General features: G+C 34.1%; 3 protein-coding genes and 1 long non-coding RNA gene across 4 annotated transcripts; 2 read left to right on the forward strand and 2 right to left on the reverse strand.

The window, feature by feature from the left end:
- The first annotated feature begins 281 nt into the window (after positions 1–281).
- On the forward strand, positions 282–3,177 carry LOC132037275 (exopolygalacturonase-like). The gene is given in 5 exon segments (XM_059427769.1): positions 282–460; positions 657–965; positions 2,068–2,557; positions 2,560–2,582; positions 2,688–3,177. Coding segments are annotated over 5 exon segments (1,203 nt in total). The 5' UTR covers positions 282–313; the 3' UTR covers positions 2,922–3,177.
- A 581-nt stretch (positions 3,178–3,758) lies between these two features.
- Positions 3,759–4,909, reverse strand: LOC132036897 (AT-hook motif nuclear-localized protein 16). The gene has a single exon (XM_059427306.1). The coding sequence runs from the start codon at positions 4,781–4,783 to the stop codon at positions 4,010–4,012; it is 774 nt and encodes a 257-aa protein (XP_059283289.1). The 5' UTR covers positions 4,784–4,909; the 3' UTR covers positions 3,759–4,009.
- Positions 4,910–7,194: 2,285 nt separating this feature from the next.
- LOC132036790 (uncharacterized) lies at positions 7,195–11,717 on the reverse strand. Its single transcript, XR_009409669.1, has 2 exons — positions 11,594–11,717; positions 7,195–7,456 (listed from the first exon to the last, which is right to left on the reverse strand). It is a non-coding gene; the product is annotated as an uncharacterized LOC132036790 (long non-coding RNA).
- On the forward strand, positions 11,669–14,456 carry LOC132036789 (glucan endo-1,3-beta-glucosidase 1-like). Its single transcript, XM_059427176.1, has 4 exons — positions 11,669–12,029; positions 13,250–13,723; positions 13,815–13,845; positions 13,922–14,456. The coding sequence occupies exons 1-4, from the start codon at positions 11,936–11,938 to the stop codon at positions 14,091–14,093; spliced, it is 771 nt and encodes a 256-aa protein (XP_059283159.1). The 5' UTR covers positions 11,669–11,935; the 3' UTR covers positions 14,094–14,456.
- The last annotated feature ends 4,326 nt before the right edge of the window (positions 14,457–18,782 follow it).

An 18,782-nucleotide genomic window follows, 5' to 3' on the forward strand; every position in this document is an offset into this window, starting at 1 on the left:
TAATTTTACTTAATAGGATATATAGTTACCCTAAACCAAATGCATTAATGTTATTGACAATATTATCAGTGGATTTAATTTCGTAGCAACCTTGGTAAAATACATCTGTTAGGTAAGTAATCATGAAAAGGCCAAAAAGAGATAATGCATAAATCCAAAATTGGAAAATAAGTCCAAGAACGAGGAAACAAATTAAATTTTGGCAAAAAAGGGTACCTTAATTGTGTCGTTTTGCAAATCAAACATTTAAAGCCCATGTCATTTTATATAATCTTGTGTTTTAGAGAGATTAGAGAGTAGAGTAAAAAAAAAAATGGTTTCATTTGCTTCTGCAATTTTTGGTGTGTGGTTGTTAGTATTCTTGAGCATAGCTAATGCCCAATATTATCATTCACCATTGAAGTACTTCAATGTCAAGGATTATGGTGCAGTTGCTGATGAGAAGAGAGATAATAGTCAGGTTTGTATTGAAATTAGAACCTATTTTCTTGTTTGTATAGACTCTTGCAAAGTGAAAAATGGTGTGACTATGGTAACAAAGTAATTGGTGCACATATTGAATCATGCTCGCTCTAATCGCGACTTTCCTTTTTTTGATTGAAATTTGACTTTAGGTTACTAATTTTTTTGAGTCGCTATGATTTTGTGTATTTCAGGCATTTCTGAAGGCATGGGATGATGCTTGTCAATGGAGAGGAAATAGTGTGGTTTATATTCCATATGGAACTTACAAGTTGGGTACAGTTTCATTTGAGGGTCCATGCAGGGGATTCATGAGATTTGTAATAAAAGGGGTATTAAAAGCTCCCACTCATCCATCTTTGTTCAATACAAACACCTGGATTGCTTTTCGTTACATAGATGGGCTAGTTGTTAAAGGTGGTGGTTATTTGGATGGGCAAGGTGCTGCTGCTTGGCCTTACAATGATTGTTCCAAAAATCCCCAATGCATGCCTCTTCCTGTGGTAAGATTTTCCCCCTTGTCAAATAAAAAAATAATTTATTTTCAGAGTTATCTAGTATCTGTATTGGTGGTAGCTTGTTGATATCTCCTGAAATTAATCGAGGTCGGCAAAAGTTTGCCCGACATGACGATTATCAATTTTTTTTTTATTTTCATTTTCTAAAACGGGAAGTTGATTTTGAAGTGAAATCCATTCCTATAGAATTTTTATTTTTCTTGAAAGATTTGGAAGTATATTAAGTATATCTTTTAGTTCCCTGATTTAGCTCTATTAAGATCCTTGAATTGGGAATTATGTCTACTCTTGTAAGTATCAAATGACATTTAGGAGCACTTAAGCAGTGTGAAGTCATTAAGTCCATTTCTTTTTCTCCTTAAATTTACTTTACCTTGTTAGGACTAAGATCTTCTTTGTAATTGAGATTCTACATAATCCCACCTAACATGCTACTACATAATTATGTTTCTTATTATGAAAGTCACTTAAGGTAAGGTGGTAATTAATTATTAGTACTAGAATTTTCACATGTATAGAACCTATATTAGTCAAAGGAACCTTTTATTTTGACCCACACGACCTTTTCCAAATAGGGACTAAAGTTGAGTTCAGTGGTTGCAAGGGATTTTCTTCATTTTTGCTAACAACTCTAATCCCACCAAAGGTTCTCTTGCCCCTACACTATTCAATGATACACTCTAGCCCATTTTTTTTTTTTAAACAAATACAAATAATAACATCTCTTTGAAATACAAAAAATTGTCTCAAATTTCTAAGCTCGGAGAATCTTGGTAGTTTAGTTAGTTAGTTATACGAACTTTTCATTTTTGGGTAAGATTTCACTAAAGGTTCTCTTAATCCCTTTCCCATTTTCTTTTTAACTAAATAAAAAAAAATTAAGTCCTGGTGGACATAATTATTCATCCATATCTTTGGTAAAGTAACGGGGAATGTTGTCGGTGAAATAATTGAGTGTCTTTCAACCGGAGACCAATTCCACAAGCCAAGCAAAAAATATAACTTTGCAATATACTTCTTGTTTCAAGTGACTTTTCTTATTTTAATTCTGATGTTGTATTTTTTTTTTTTTAATGTACTTAATCAGACAATGAGATTTGACTTCGTGACAAATTCAAGAATCCATCATTTGAGATCAATCAACAGCAAGAACTCCCACATCAACCTCTTTGCCTGCAACAACATAAACATAAGTTTCGTACGATTGACAGCTCCAGCCGATAGCCCAAATACCGACGGCATTCACATCGGACTTTCAACCAACATTAAAATTTCAAGAACTGTCATTCAGACCGGCGATGACTGTATTTCCATGGTTAATGGAAGTCAAAACATCACCATTTCCGATGTTACTTGTGGACCTGGTCATGGGATTAGCATAGGTAGCCTAGGAAAATCTCCTGGAGAATTTGTTACAGGGATAAATGTGAGAAATTGCACGTTTATCGGTACTCAAAATGGTGCAAGGATCAAAACTTGGGCACCTTCTTTGTCAAGTCAGGCTTCTGATATATTTTTTGGTGACATTTACATGGAAAATGTCCATAATCCAATCCTAATTGATCAACAATATTGCCCCTTCCTTCTTGCAGCAACCAGCTGGTACGTGTGATGAACACATTTCTTATAACCAATTCCTTTTACATAGTGAATTTGAATATATTATTGAAGCATTTTTTTTTATTTTTTTATTTTTATGTTGTGTAGGGACAGGACAATTCCAAAGTACAAATAAGCAATGTGACATTCAGTAATATATGGGGAATATCTAGTTCAAAAGTCGCAATCACCTTAAAATGTAGCAAATTGGTGCCCTGTAAGAATGTGCAGCTTAACAATATCAACTTGGTGTACCATGGACGAGGAGGACCAGCTGAGTCTTCGTGCTTAAACGTGATTGGTGCTTCGTATGGAAGACAATCTCCTCCTAGTTGTTTATGATCGAATTCGTTTTAATTTTCCTCAATTTGTTCCAAGGTTGTTCCGTTGGTGTACTAGGCTAAAAAATAAACTCAGGATGTATAAACTAGTTACTGTTTAGGATAAAATCTATGTACTTGTAAACAAGTACTTAGTAGTGCTTCGTGTTGGTGAGTTTTTAAAGTCGGTAGTTGTATTATTCCATATAGGAAGTTCAGAGAGAAACAAAATTCTGCTTTCTCAAAAAATATTTCTGTTTATTTCATATTTGGATGCAATAGAATAGGCAAGTTTCCAAAAAGAAAATGTGATTAGTCTTTCTTCAAAAGGAGGCAGGGTGCAGCTTTGTTACTTATTGTGTTAAGAATCTTTACGTATAAATAATTATTCTGAACTACCCTATTTGTGTTAAGAATTTTTTTATAAATAATCTAAACTCAACATGGTAAATTATTTTTAAAAGGAGGATAGTGTAATTAACTAGATTATACTTTGTGATGTTTGGTAGCAGCATGAACAATTACATAAATATTCATTGAGTAAACTAAATTTTCTAATTTCATGTGGATGTGAGCAACTCGATGTGAAAAGATGAACATTATCCAACTGGTTATACTTATTAATAATAAACATAAGTTCTTGATACTATATTCCCCCTTAAAAAGAAAAAAAGTCTGCTTCATACTGAAGGTTGTGAGAAATGACCCATTACAATTTGAACAGAAGAAATAACCCTACAAACGATAATGATCTGTTATGTTATTTTAACCATCTTTTGTGTTAAATCTTACTGATTTGTAATGGTTCACAAAACTGATCTCCTCGCATTATGTAAAGTCTGGACTATTCTATATCTGTATGTGGTATTTAATTAAATGTGCAAATTAAGCTACATTTAAATTCGCAACATACTGGAAAGTTAACATCTGTAATACTCTCTCACTGGTGAAGTTCAATTGCCTTGTATTCTCTTTCTAGCTAAAGGGCTTACAATATAACAGAACTGAATAAAATAGGGCTAAGTACTACTATAAAATATTAAATGCCTACATTTTATGGTTCTTTCTTGATTACTGATTATTTTTTCTAACCTCAAGACTTTAACAAATCTAGGACTTTGATAAAGTCCTTCCAGGTGCCCACGAATAGACCTCAGGATGCAAAGCACCATTAGTACTAATTACACTCTGTGGTAAGCCATAGATATCTGGAACATCGACCTGATGACGCTGATGATTCTTTTGGTAATGTTGGTTTTGAGCAGAATTAGCAGCAGAATTAACAAGATCATCGTCGTCTAATGGCAAGCGATCAAACGTCGCGTTCATGAACGTTGCAGCCATGATCACGACGGGTCCTGAGGCGATGAGTGCACCCACCACGCCCCCGCCTATGACCTGTCCCTGAGCGCCTGCTAAGTAAATTGTTAGCCCTGTTACCCCTGGTGGGGCTGGTGGTGGTAGGACCGACCCAAGCATCGAGAGGATTTCAAACCGGCCATGGAGGGTCACAATTGACCCTGACGTGGCCGGTTGGCGCAATGTCACGTTTGTCACGCACCCTGTAGCGCTCAGCACGCATATGCCACGTTGCTTCCTTCGGGCAAAATTCACTAGGCTTTCGTTCACGTCACACCCGGAATTCACCTCCATTGCGTGTGCACGCAGGGCGTTAGCGCTGTCCCTCGTGATGATGATTGGAGGTTTAGGCTTGTTCTTTGAGCCAGCTGGCCTGCCACGTGGACGTCTTATGGAATCTCCCTCGCGCACGGGGACCGATACCTTTGGCAATTTTGCAGCCAACATTAAGCCACTTGCATCAACTCCAGGCTTGCGGTTACCAATTGTGTCAAGTTCTTGATTTTGGTTTGCACTGCCAGCCATTTGTTATACTTCACACTTGATTACAGAAATTAAAGAGAATACAAAGATTTGGATTATGAATCTGTGTTTAAGTAGGGGGTTTTGGAAGATAAATTTAATGCAGAACCAAAAAGAATGACTAAAGATTAGGAGATAGTTAAGTAAAGCTAATTGATACTGCAAATCATTGGCATTGTAGTTTATTCATCCAATTCCTAATTCTCAACAGATCACACTTTCATGTTGATTGCCTTCACAAAGATATACCAATATATACCTTACTTATAATCTACTTGGTTCACACTACATTGCAGTAACTAACTGGCAGAATTAATTAAATTGCAAAGCTGTGTGCTAGATTTACACTGCCAAAGGTTGAAGATTATATTGGTTATGTCCCCATTTGTGCAGGCTATCATGGATTGAAGTTGTGCTTAAAAAATTTAGTACTGTCTCCATTGGATTTCTGATAATACCGTGAACACATAATGTGGAAAGGGCATCCTTAATTTCTTGTTGGACTCCTAGAAACTAATTAGACAAGTTCTAGCTTCCATGAAACAGAAAGACCCTGAGAGTTGTGCATTACAAAATTTATTTCACACATTGTTGTTCTCTAAAGGGATGCAAACTCTTGAACTTCTCCATTCAGAAGTATTGAACTAGATCATGGTCCTTTCCCTTCTTTTTTTCCCTCCTTGATTAGTCTTTCCTGCATAGCTCAAAATTATTCTTTTTAAACATGGTTACATACACAATTCCTTCCTCTTCCTTCCTCTTTTTTTCTTCTTCTTCTAAAGTTGATGCCCAAGAGCATTCAATAGTCTCGTCAGGAGATACTTGCTAGGCTTAATTTTATTTGGTCGTCAAGGAGTGTTGCTGGACGCCACCTTTGATTAGTATATTGATTGATCTATTTACTATCGGCTTAGTATTGAACCTATGGGATAGCACAGTAGTCAGTATTATGATCTTTTCCAAATGGTTAATTATTTGATAATTAAATTAGAGATCTAATTAGTCAAATAAATAAAATTAGTAGAGCAAATGAAATGTTATTATATTCTTTACTAGCACAAAGAATTTAATAATATTGTGAACAAATTAAAGTGTTACACTTTTTTAATTTAATAGTGTAAATCATTGGCATTTTAGTTTATTCATCCAATTCCTAATTCTCAATAGATTCCCCTTTCTTGTTGATTGCTTCACAAACATATACCAACATCTCCCTTAATTATACTCTCCTTGGCCTACGCCACATTGCAGTGAGTAACTGACACAGAACTCATAAAATTGCAAACTTGATGTGCTAGATTTACACTGCCAAAGGCTGAATATTATTATTGGTTATGTGACTATGTCCCCATTTGTGCAGGCTATAGCCTATATTCACGGACTGACATATGTGCTTGTAAAACAAAATATGTTTGTCTCCATTGGATTTCTGATAAAAGCGTAGACATAAAAATATGGAAATCGCATCTTTATTTTTTGTTGGATTCCTAGAAGATAAAACAGATAAGTTCTAGGTATCCTGAAAAAAAAAAAAAAAGGACCATGAGAATTGTGTGCACTCCGCATTACTTAGTTGATCTCACACATTATTGTTTACTCAGTCCCTTAAAGATTTCCTAATCCATCATATACTTTGGGATGCACATGTAAGGACGTTTTCTTACCAAAATGTCCTGATTTCATGTTTATCTTCCGAACCCAAGTCCCAGCATCGCAATAGCTTGAAAGCGATGTGAGTCGAAATTTTAATTAACAGCGTGAAAATATAAAGAAGGAAATACGCGAAGAAGCTAAAGGTATTCAACATGAGAAACTCCCTAAGCTTAATTCTTCCTCTTGCATTAAAATGAAAATCTAATGCTTTAGTTGACTTCTTATTTCTAACTTACATATCATTCCATGACGCATTATTCAACTTGCATTAAAGCTTCAGGAATCGTCGATTTCCCTATATTTAGCTAAGCACACAATCCTAGAAGTCCAAGCAATAATTGTTATAGGGATTTAGTTGATCTGTCCAAAATTCAATCTCACATATGATAGATTCGAACATATGTTTCTGAATATTTGAACTAAATATATGGCATTGAAAATTTTTGACTGCTCCAGGACAATTGAATGAAGGATCACCAATTAGGATTTAATAGTCGAGCCATATCCTAAGATGACTTGGAGCTATAAGGGCAAAAGGAAATACTTTATTTTTCTTCTAACGGATCCTTGAGACTAAATTGTATACTTCATCCTATCTAATTGTTAAGAAGTGTTGCTAGACGCCATATTACTTGATTAGTACACTGAATTGATCAATATACTACCGGCTCAGTATTGAACTTATGGGACCGTACATTTACTAACAACCTAAAAAACTATTTTCTCCTTCCATTCAATTGCCATGACCTAAACTATATTTCCCCTTCACGCAATAGCCAAATTAAAAGGAAAGCGGTTCTAACTTCTACGACTAGTGGTGGCCTGCTGTCACAACTTAGACAATTAAATGGATAAATTTTCATATTATCTTCTTAGTAGAAGGAATCTCCTTGAGCCATAATGTCAAACAGTGACTTCAGATTTTCACATTTGCATTGACCTTCACAACACAACCATAAAAGTCTTCATGATGAATTCACCTTTAGCCCTATTCTTCCTTGGCCCAAACCTCGAAATATTTGCCTGCCGATTTTCAATTGTGAAAAAGAGTAAGAAGGTGGTAGAAACGGCGTAATTTTTAATTATTATACCATAGTCACTAACCACTATAACTCTATAGTCATTTGTGGTCTATATCAAATGCTTACCTCAAATTAAAATAATCAATCCAAAAAGAAAAAACACAAAAATTCACTTTACCTGCGGTTCATAAAAGAAGTCTAAAAAATATACTCCTAGTAGTTTTTTTTTTAATTTATAAATGACCCCTAAGAACTTTGGAATCAATTGGTCAAAAGTACCTCCTTAGGCTAGGATTCGGAGAGATGCTTGTGATCAACTTTAAATAGTTTAATTTACTGTGGGAGCAGCGAATTGCCCTTCTTTTGGGTTGGTCTTTAAATTTTGCCCCTCATATTTGGAATCTTTAAATTTTGCCCTTCGATTAAAACCCATGGGTTTCAGGTTCGAACCCACACACAGTCAAAATTTTTTAAAAAAATCTCAAGGCAGATTTTAAATTTCGCTATGCCCCCACCGGCATACACTTGTGAAGGAATTACCAAAGTTATGCCGGACCCGACATACTTATGCCTTATGGGCAGACTTGGCATAAGTATGCCAGGTCCGACATAACTTTGATAATTCCTTCACAAGTTTATGCCGGGTCCGGCATAAAAGTTTGCCCATTAAAAGTATGCCCCCACCGGCATAAACTTGTGAAGGAATTGTGTTATGCTTGGACCGTATACTTATGCCAAATCGCCCATAAGCGTGAGTATGCGGTCCCGGTATAAATTTGGTAATTCCTTAACAAGAGTATGCCAGGTTCGGCATACACGCGACTCAAACCTTGCCTTGCAATTTTTTTTTTTTTTTAATTTATGCTTGAGCGGGGGTTCGAACTCAGAACCTCATGATTTATGCGTGAACGCTCAAAGTTGCAATGCGAAGGGCAAAAATTAAAGGCCCGGTATGAGGGCGTAATTTAAAGACACAATATGAGAAAGAAAATTTAAAATCACCCCAAAAGAAGGGCAATCCGCGCAAAAAAATGGAGCAGTTGCGGATTTGTGTTTTTCACTAATTTACGATACGCTTGCTACGAATAAGATTAAAGCCACAAAAATAGCCGCAATTATTGCAAAAGTCCATATTTAGCATCTTTTCGGTTCTACTAATAGATTTGTAGATAAAGTCCTTCAAATTCTTCAAGACATGCAACAAAGGATATCTTTTTAATTTCTTGTGGGCTGGGTAGAACCTGGGTAAAAACAAAGAGAAGAAAGGGCACCTCTAGATTTTGAAGTAGAAATTTTACTAGTGAGTCATTATTCAATTCTTTAAGCATTAAAAATGGGTAATGTAACGTTACCACTCAATTCTCAGTTACCAAGAAGGAAAAATGTTAAACTTTACCTGTATTATATAAAAATGCTTAATTTTGCCATCTGTTACATTTTTGTCGTTAGCATATTATTTTCCCTTGCATTCATTGGAGCCCTAGCATGAAATGAGTAGACTCCACATGTCCAAATCCTTCAAGAAAATAGTTCAAAGTTATCTCTTAACTTTTAATTATGATTAAAAAAAATTATCCCCATGTTGGAGCTTTGATAGGGATCAAGGGAGAAAATGAGACTTTTTCCTAACGGTATCGGGTAACATTATACCAAAAGTTTAACGAAGAGCAAAGTTACTCTATTTGTAATAGCATAGCGGTAAATTCAATCTTTTTCCCATAATAAAGAATCTAATTGTTTGATGCCTAAAATTTTAAAGAAGTGTTCGAACTTAAAATATCAACTCCTTAGGATTACAAAGTTTAAGCAAAAGGGTGAAATTTCAGAAAGACAAAATAGGGGGTTATTACAATAAATTTGCATTGTAGGTAAAACTATAAAAAGTTTGTGTATTTTATGGATGGTTGGTTAGCATCGTATCCTTAGAAGTGGGCCTATTGCGTGAGAAAACAAGAACCAGGTGGGGTTTAATACTGAAAATTCAAGTGCCCCTACCTACATGAACTCACAGTACGAGCTGGAGGAGAAAAAAGTAACATATGACCAACTTCGTACCAGTTGTGTAATGCTTTTGGGACATGACTATTTGAAACCATGTGCCTAAAAACATATATTATCCCTTCCTAAGTCTTACCTTTAAGGAAAAAACATAACAATTGACAAAGATGGCTTGGCTAAAGGAGGTGTAGAAATAGAAAGGTTACATAATTATATTACGTACCTGTACCATGTAGTTGGCGTTTCAATGATCGCGGCCACCCAACGTTACAACAACCCAAACAAGAAATACTAAGCAGTAGATGTAACTAATTAAGATGATTATGATTTGTTGTATAGCTATTGTGTAGTTAATGTGTCCGCCCCTTCTTCTTAGTAGTGTAACTGTTGTGTCGTCCCCCTTCTTCTCAGGGGTAAAAAGGTTAGGATCCACAATAGAAGAGAGAATCCGCTCCAGATAACCATGCATCAACTAAGTAGCGTGTGCAATGGAATCCAAGTCGAGAGTATATTGCAAAAGAACATCTAATGAAAAAATACTCACATTCAGTTTAGTTCAGAAAGCCCTTTTCCATGAAAAATTTGTCATTCCCTTAATTTTTGTGGATTCCCTGGAAGTTGGTTCAAGCACCAATTAACAGTCTGAATTTATGGTGCTCAAGCACCAACTGCATTTGACGGCAAACACTACTACTTATAAAAAATTAATAAAAATTTTTTTAAAAAAAAATGGTAATTCATTCAAATATATTAACTGAGCATCTTATACTAATAGCAATTTTCCCATTAAAAATAATTAAACATTCATGATTTAAAAATTCTGAGTCCGCCGCGAAAACTATTGGATCTTAGCATCTAGGGGTGTACATGGACTGGGTTGGTTCGGATTTTTTAAACACCAAACCAAACCAATTGCGTCGGGTTTTAAAATTTATACACCAAACCAAACCAATAAAATTCGGGTTTTTCAATCTCGGGTTGTTCGGTTTTCTCGGGTTTTTCGGGTTGTTTGGTTTTCTCGGGTTTTTTCAGGGTTTTTTTCGGAATAGTCTTGATACAAAACATATAACTTTTACTTCAAATATTTCTTTCGTCCTAGTGACATACAATTATATAATTAAGGTGTTTCTTAAGAAAATAACACAAAATGTGAGAAGAGTGATGACATTGTATTAAAACATTCAACAAAAGCTAATATAATCGGTTAAAATAAATATTGCTAATTAACAAGCCATAAAAGAAAATGACCATAATCTAAAAATACTAAGTCATGCTAAAATAAGTATTACTTACATGACAAAGAAAAAAACTTAAGTTATGTAGTTTTACTCTGTAAATCAATTATACAAAGCTAAAGAATAGATATCCAACATTATTGTATTCTAGTAGTAAATTGAATTTCTTTTGTTAGGATTAGTGTTGAGTTGGTTTTGGTTTGGACTTTATTTGAGTTACTAACATCCATAGGATATAAAACTTATTGACGTTCAAAATTAAGTTGAGCTTGAATAATATGATAATAGATAAAAAATTACGAAAAAATTTAAGAAATATTTATAAATTACTTTACAAATAAATATTTTTATGTATAAAATGTTTTAAAAATTGAATACGTGTAATGTCGGGTTGGTTTGGTTCGGTTTGACTTTTTTTAGTTAAAATAAACCAAACCAATTATGGTCGGGTTTTTTTTTCCAACACCAAACCAAGTCAAACCAAACCATTAGTCGGGTTTTTTTCTCGGGTTGACTCGGTTTATCGGTTTGGTGCGGTTAGTCGGTTTACTTTGTACACCCCTATTAGCATCCAAGATGCAACTAGGGTTTTGTTTCCTATTCCGTTGATGAATTTTTGGGGGAAAAAAATCAGGTGAAAAATTATTCTTTCTTTTGTCTTGTTGCAAATTAAGGTGAGTGAGGGCACATTTGGAAGAGTGTAACAAATTAAAGATTTTGATTTTTGAAAGGAGACCACAAGAGCACATGGCACAATTAGTGAGAGCAATAGAAGCATCACTTGGTTGCCTTCCACCAAGTCAGGCTAATTGATCATTGGCTCCATATAAATTTTGATAAAGTTCCAAATCACCAAACCAAAACAAAAAAAAATTAAAATTTGAACATATCATCATCATCATTACCTTCATCACTACTTTCAACCCACACAGCACACTTAAATTCCAAATAATTCCCTCTTTAACTTTCTTTTCTTCTACTCCTTCCACTTCTTTCCCCCCTTTCTCCCTTTTTTACACCTTTTTCTTCTTGCTCCCTCTTGTTATGTCTCGACTTCCCTTTACTCAACTATCTCACCTAAAATTTATTTATCTCTCTCACCGCCCCACCCTCTTGCAAAAGAAAAAAGGGATAGCAGTACATATATATGTACACACACAATATCATGTGCCTTGGATAACGTTATCATGGTTCGTTTGTTTGATATGCCATGGTAAGAGTGAATTTTGACAGAACAAGAGAAGAAGATGAAACAAGTTAGAAACTTTGGGACAATGACTACGAGGTTTCTCAGCAGTTTTTGCATATTCATCCAACTTGGTTGTCTTTTTATAAGTTCAGGTGAAGAGATTTATCTTCTTCTTCCTCATAATTGTCATACACCCATGTCCAATTATGTTCGGCATAAGTTTCTCTTTTCCAACATGGCATCTTATTCTCTGTGTTATGAGCCAAAATGATGCTGTTTCTTATACTTTTTGGGGAAAATTTAATATTTTCTTGGCCTATTATATCTTAAAGAACATTGATGTCTAAACTTTTCTTGCGCATATTCTGAATGGCTTTGGTTCTCAATGTTTTATTAGTCATAATTATTGAAATCATAGGAGAATTTGCATGTGAAGAAGTTTCAATTTGAATTCCCTGTTTGAATTATTATGCAGAGAGAGTGATTAACTATTAAACTTTCCCCTTTGGAAAAAGGACAATGATTATTCATTTCATCTTTTTTGACTCTGCATCTATCTTTTTCTTCGCTCATTATTTTGATTGTCTATAGTGCCCCTTTTTTCCCTTGTCAAATAAATTTTCTGAGCATGTTGTTTTTGAAATCATATTTCAACTTCTGCCTTCCACTAGAACCATTATGCTTCTCTCAGTTTATCATAAACTGAGTTTGTTCTAGATCAGGTGAATACCAAAATGAGTATTAGTTGCAATTCTAGCTTTTGTTCAGACAAGGGGGAAACTTATAAATCAATTTCTTACACAACAGATAAATGGTCCAGCAAATTCTGTTATCTCTTATTTTAACTAGTACTCCCTCCCCCCGTTTCAATTTTTGTGTCTTACTTTACTTTTTAGTCTGTTTTTAAACAAAAATTCACTTTTTATATTTAATAATTACTTACATAACATATTTAAGATCACAAGACACAAAATGCATTATGATATATATTACATACATCTTTAGTTTACGACAACAAAATTCAGAAGTTTTTCTGCTTTCTTAAATTCCATGTCAGTCAAATTAAGACGCATAAAATGAAACGGCGGAAGTAGTATAATAATTCTGCATTTTTATCGAGTAAGCTGCATTAAAGGGTAGACAGTAGTCATAATTACATGACCAGAAATTTCATTCCAATTGGTAAAAGTTATAAATTGGATGTCGCTTTCATTACAGGTAAGGAATATTAATTCCCTTTAAGTTTGCATATACAATTGCAGTAAAAGTGTCCCCAGGTTAATTTTTTTGTAGATTACTTTTACCAAAATTAGAATCAAAACCACCAATTATATAATTCAACAGTACAATTATTGTTGTTGTAAATTTGCAGGTTCAAATGCTACACATACAAGATCCTTAGAACAGAATTCTTCAACTAGTCAAAAGGACATAACAACTCCAATAACAACAGTTCCAACTGGAACTCCTCTCACCACTACTCCCACTACAACTACCCCAGTGCTGAACCCCACAATCTCGGATCCTGATTCGACCCCTAACGGTCCAGCCAATCCGGTAATGACACCATCCATAACCAATTCACCGGTATCTTCATCAAGCTCGAGCAGCAGTTGGTGTGTTGCTAGCCAAGCTGCCTCGCAGACGACCCTACAGGTCGCGTTAGACTATGCCTGTGGATATGGTGGTGCTGATTGCTCTGCCATCCAGGCTGGAGGAAGCTGTTACAACCCCAACACGCTCCGCAATCACGCTTCCTTTGCATTCAATAGTTATTATCAGAAAAATCCAGTTCCTAATAGCTGCAATTTTGCTGGTGCTGCTGTTACTACAAACACTGATCCCAGTAAGCTAACAATTCCCATAAGTCCTGTAACCAAATCGGAAAGTTCACCATATTACATGTTATTAAGCCTATTTTCTTATGTCGTGTGCAGGTAGTGGTTCATGCCAATTTCCATCAACAAGGTGATTAAAGTTGTATTTTTATTCAACCGAACCTGTATCATGCAATAGAATTTCTGATAAATCTAATGAATTGCAGTACAAGTGCATCAATTTTGAATACAACAAATTCAAGTGGTTCAACAGTATTTGGAGCTGGACCTATTACGCCGACTACTTCAGCAGCTGTCCCTCAAAAAAGCTTCCTGAATTATTATTACTACCACATATTAATTTGTATTGTGATACTGCTAGCGGATTATGATCGATGAACTGTAACTTCCTTTGAAGCCTATTTTTTCTTGGAAATTGTGGAGTACAACATACTGCTGGCAGGAGATAAACAATATTGCATGAGGATATACAAGATTGAGTTTACAAATATGGTGTGATCAGTGATGTCAAATTGGTAACAAGTTGTTACTTTTTTAATCAATTTGCCGAAATGACATCTTGCTTTTTGGGAGATAAAAGAATTTGTGTGCGGAGTTGTAGATGAAGAAAGTGAGCAATATTCTGCTGGATTTGTAGTGTTGCTTAGCTAGAAACTAAGTTTTGTTGTAGATTTTGTAAAAGCATGTAACACTAATAGTGGATGTGGATAAAAGAACAAAGATACACATTGCTTTTTGTTTTGCTGAAGCCTAAAGTTGAGAGGAGAATCTGTTGAGTTTTGGGGTGTGTGAGTACAAAGTCCCATATGGAACACAGAAAAGAAACAAAAAAAGTTGCTTATAAACAGTTGAATATTTTTAATGGTGTAAGACATTTTGAAAAAAGTGGTGTGGGTTTAATTTAAAACGGACTATGTCACCTCATGTTAAGAGAGTTTTGGGCTGGTTTAGCATTACAGAATCTTACTCGGGACTTGTGTTAAAAGGAAGTTGTTCCACTGATAGATTCTGAATAGCTTAATACAGAAATGTGAGAGAAGATAAGAAAAGCAAAAGGGAGAGAAAGAAAGCAGAATTTAAATTACTAACTGTGCTTGAGTTGCACAAGAGAAATTCATAAATACTTGTTCAGAGTAATTCAGTACTTGGAAGGATAATCCAAGACACTTCGATGCTATATCAGCAAAGCAAACAACTTGGACTTTGTTCCAAATGGTAGAAGTTTTTGTTCCAAGAGACTAATAGATATATAAAAAATTTAATAGTTAAATTTTATATTTTGGACCATAAATCAATTTAAAACGATTAAAATTGGGACAAAAGGACCTGATTAAACTTGCTTTTGCTCCAACAGATCTTCTAGGAAAATGTCCAATTTTGCTCCTTAACAATTTACTTTCGTTTGATTATGTCATTCGTTAAAAGTTGCCAAAGAAAACATCGTCTCCATTAAAAAGGTGGACCATTTTTGCTCTTCCATTCCGCCTCAACAAACGAAATCCTACCTAGGCTGACACGTGAATGAGAAATGTTTAGGAAACTGAAAAAAATGTCTTTTTACAGTAAAAACAACAATCCCAGTTCCCAAAACCCACATTGGAAACAGTAAAAAAATGTCTTGTTCAAAGGAAAAAACTGTTGAACAAGACAAAGACTTCCTATGGATCGAAGTTTGCAGATATGTCTCGAAACAAAAATAACAAATGGACAATCGGGTTTACTCAGAAAAGAGTTTGGGCCTTGCACCAACTAAGTTTCAGCCCAAAGGAAAAGAGTAGAAGACGGCCCATTCTCAATTCCATTCGAATAAATGTAGAAGCAACACTTGTACAAATTCTTAGAAGCTTCTCGGCATGGTATGCTGCGGTTATTTTATTATTTTCATAGCCAATACGTATTAGACGCATTGTATAGAATTTGTTATTTATTTTATTCGTTCATCACAAACAACATGAGGAAGACATGTCAGCAATCCTTGTTGGTTGCCGATCGAGTCATGTTATGGGATCCAAACCAAGATTTCGGCCATTTCTCATTTTTTTTCCATGTTTCTCCCCCCAAATATTCCCTCCCAACCCACATTATTACACGTAAACCAACCTTTAAAATTTCCATATATATATATATATATATATATTACTACTATATATAAGAGAGAATACTAATTTGTTGTAGTCTACACATAATTTTTTTCTCTTTTTACCCTTAATTAAAGCTTTTATTACATTGTGAATCCTCACACATTTTGATAAATATTGAGAACTCTAAGGGCTTTTTACATACCATTAAAAATGATGATGCCATGAAAAAGGTGTTAGTGGACCCCCACAAAGCACAATCATACATATTTGAATTAAAACATTGTTCTTATATTATTTAGTATTATATATTGATGTTACTTACCATTTATCATTTACTATATTAAATTTTCATTGGTCCGATTAAATGTAATTTTTTAAAATTATTTTCTCCTATAATTTTATAAGGAAAAAGAAAGCTTAAAGTAAGAACAATTTAATCTCATTGACTTTTCAGTATTTTTTTGTATGATTTAATTTGAAAGAACATCTACAAGAGTATCTTGCAATACCAAGACTTTTAATTGTTTATATTTATTTATAAGTTAACTTTATTGGTTTTCAATATTGTAGCATTATATATTTTTGACATTAGTTAAATACAACATATCTTTTGCCAAAAATAAGTTAGCCAATATGAGTTCAATTCAGAGAAACAAATGAAATTAATTTTACATATGATAAAACTCAATTTGAATCATTGGAGATTATAATCTCAAAAAAATTCAGTAAAATATAAATTAAAAGAGCTTTTGTGTGTGCATATGTTTGATCATTTTTGGAAAAAAAAAGTCAAATATTTCAATTAAAACTATATTCTCCTTTAACTTTCAAATACTTTTTTGTACTCAAATATTTTAAAAGTCTTTAGGAAGTGTCAAAGTGATCTTACATAAACAACGAAGTAAGAGCAAATCTTTTGGAAAAAAAAAAATATCAACAAATTTAATTTTTAACGTTAATTTGGGCCCGGGCTTAGCACGGGTCAAGTGACACTAGTGTATGTGTATGTGTGTGTGTGTATATATATATATATATATATATCATTCACCCCACAATATTGCTATAAGCCAACTAGATAATAACAACAAACTGAAAATAGAGATTATATCAAAAAAGAGAACAGTTAGCAACTAACGAAGAAGAACCCGACAAGTTAAAATCAGTTGCAGCAAGAAATTCAGCAAATAAAAAAGTTGAAGCCATGAAGTTGCCTCATTGATTAAGCTTGTTAATTATTAAAGGAGCAAGAAGAGGGGAACTCTAACCCCCAATTGCTAGAGAGTATGAAGTCTCAAAGTCGGTTCCATATTCATTTTTCCACCTTGTACACCACCATTATACTTTTTCATGCATCACAAAGCAGTTTCAATTTCAATCGTATAGTCACATAGTTCATGTTTAAACAGTCATCGTTAGGGTTTAGATGCCGAAGAAGCGGAAGTCCTCTGCATAGATAAATCTTGTTAGGAATCAACAATATATTAGCTGGAAATTCATATTACTTTTGGTATTTTACTGTTTTATTAAGTTTATCATAGTTAATTTAGTCCTTTAGCTTGCCCTCTACTATTACTGTACAGAGCGGGAAAGATTTTTGAACCAGGTATTTTTAGGAATAAATTAGTACTTATTAATAAATAAAAGAGAAGTTTTGTTGTCAAATATCCCTCCCTAGCTATGTCATGATTTGTTTGACACCAACATAGTTAGACTTTTGCATATGACTTATTTTGTTGCTTGACCTTTTCTTGCAGTTTTAGTTACAACGGGAGAAAAACTCACAATGGGAAAAGAACAATGATGTTGTCTTCGAGATGAACTAATACCGAATAGAAGTGTCAAAAGAAGATTAGGTTAAGATCATACATTTAATTGCCAAAGTGAGCTATTGGAAAGGATGTAAATAGTATATGGCTCTAATAAACATTTGGTATGTCATTCTTTGTTTGGTATATCCGGTGTTTCCCATTTGTTCATAAAGTTATTTATCTTATCAATTTCATTGCGAGTCATGCCAAAATCATGAATAACTGTGCAAAGTCAAAGGAACTCAGATGGCCTAGATGATTGTGGAGAATACCAGTAAAGGAGTGAAAACAAAGCAACTTGTGATTAAGGTTTGAACACGTGCTATCTCTTTGACTCATGTTTAGTTCTACTCGTCTTTTCATACCTAGTATTGCACAACAACAAAGTTTGTGATGGGGTTGCGATAGCAGAAGCAAAACAATTATGTAGAAAATTACTAAGAAAGAATAAAGCATAGGTTAAATTTGAATTACACCGGTTAGAATTCGGCCCCTTAAACAACCATATTCTCGCCCTTTTATCTTTTTTTCCATAGTTCCATTTTTTCCTTCTTTATCCCCACAAATATCACCTTTCCAATGACATTGTGGCAATGACGTGCTTGGTTTCTTCATCCAGATGATCAACTTGACATTTGTAAAATCAGATAACTTATGCTAACAATGTAATGTTAGTTTTTGTGGCTAAGATGGCATGCTTTAACTTAAGCATTTCATTTTAACTTTGTTTGTGGAGGCATTATCTCTATGAAAGAAAAAATATTTTGTTTTGCTGTTGTTTTCCTTTTAACTTCACTTTGATAATTAAGATGTGTTTGGAAAATCTTTTGACATACGAGATGCTTAATTGTATTCCAATTTTAGCCTACATTACCTATTCAAAAAGAAAACATGGTGTATTCAAATATGAAGTTTAGACTGCAGTTACATTTCCTTAGGCGACTTCTATCCCTTTAGTTATATGTGTTGCTTTCTAAATTTTCTAATTTTTTTCATATTGTGATAGATCGCATGAGAAGAACCGTATGCCTAAAACATTGAAGGAGAGTACTATTTTAGATGCTTATTATCTTCAATTTCATGCATAGATCACAAGTTTGTCTTGCATTTTCTTCTTTCAACTTCATGCATAGATCACAAGTTTGTCTTGCATTTTCTTCTATCTTAAAAAGTTTGTC

The sequence above is a fragment of the Lycium ferocissimum genome, chromosome 11 (genome assembly GCF_029784015.1).
Source record: "Lycium ferocissimum isolate CSIRO_LF1 chromosome 11, AGI_CSIRO_Lferr_CH_V1, whole genome shotgun sequence".
Lineage (NCBI taxonomy): Eukaryota > Viridiplantae > Streptophyta > Magnoliopsida > Solanales > Solanaceae > Lycium > Lycium ferocissimum.

What these genes read in the sequence shown, in the direction of transcription:
- LOC132036789 (XM_059427176.1), top strand. Translation starts at nt 11,936, where the DNA reads ATGAAACAAGTTAGAAACTTTGGGACAATGACTACGAGGTTTCTCAGC. An exon ending in TTGTCTTTTTATAAGTTCAG is followed by an intron (nt 12,030 to 13,249) that starts GTGAAGAGATTT and finishes GTAAATTTGCAG; the next exon opens with GTTCAAATGCTACACATACA. An exon ending in TGCCAATTTCCATCAACAAG is followed by an intron (nt 13,846 to 13,921) that starts GTGATTAAAGTT and finishes AATGAATTGCAG; the next exon opens with TACAAGTGCATCAATTTTGA.
- LOC132036897 (XM_059427306.1), bottom strand. Translation starts at nt 4,783, where the DNA reads ATGGCTGGCAGTGCAAACCAAAATCAAGAACTTGACACAATTGGTAAC.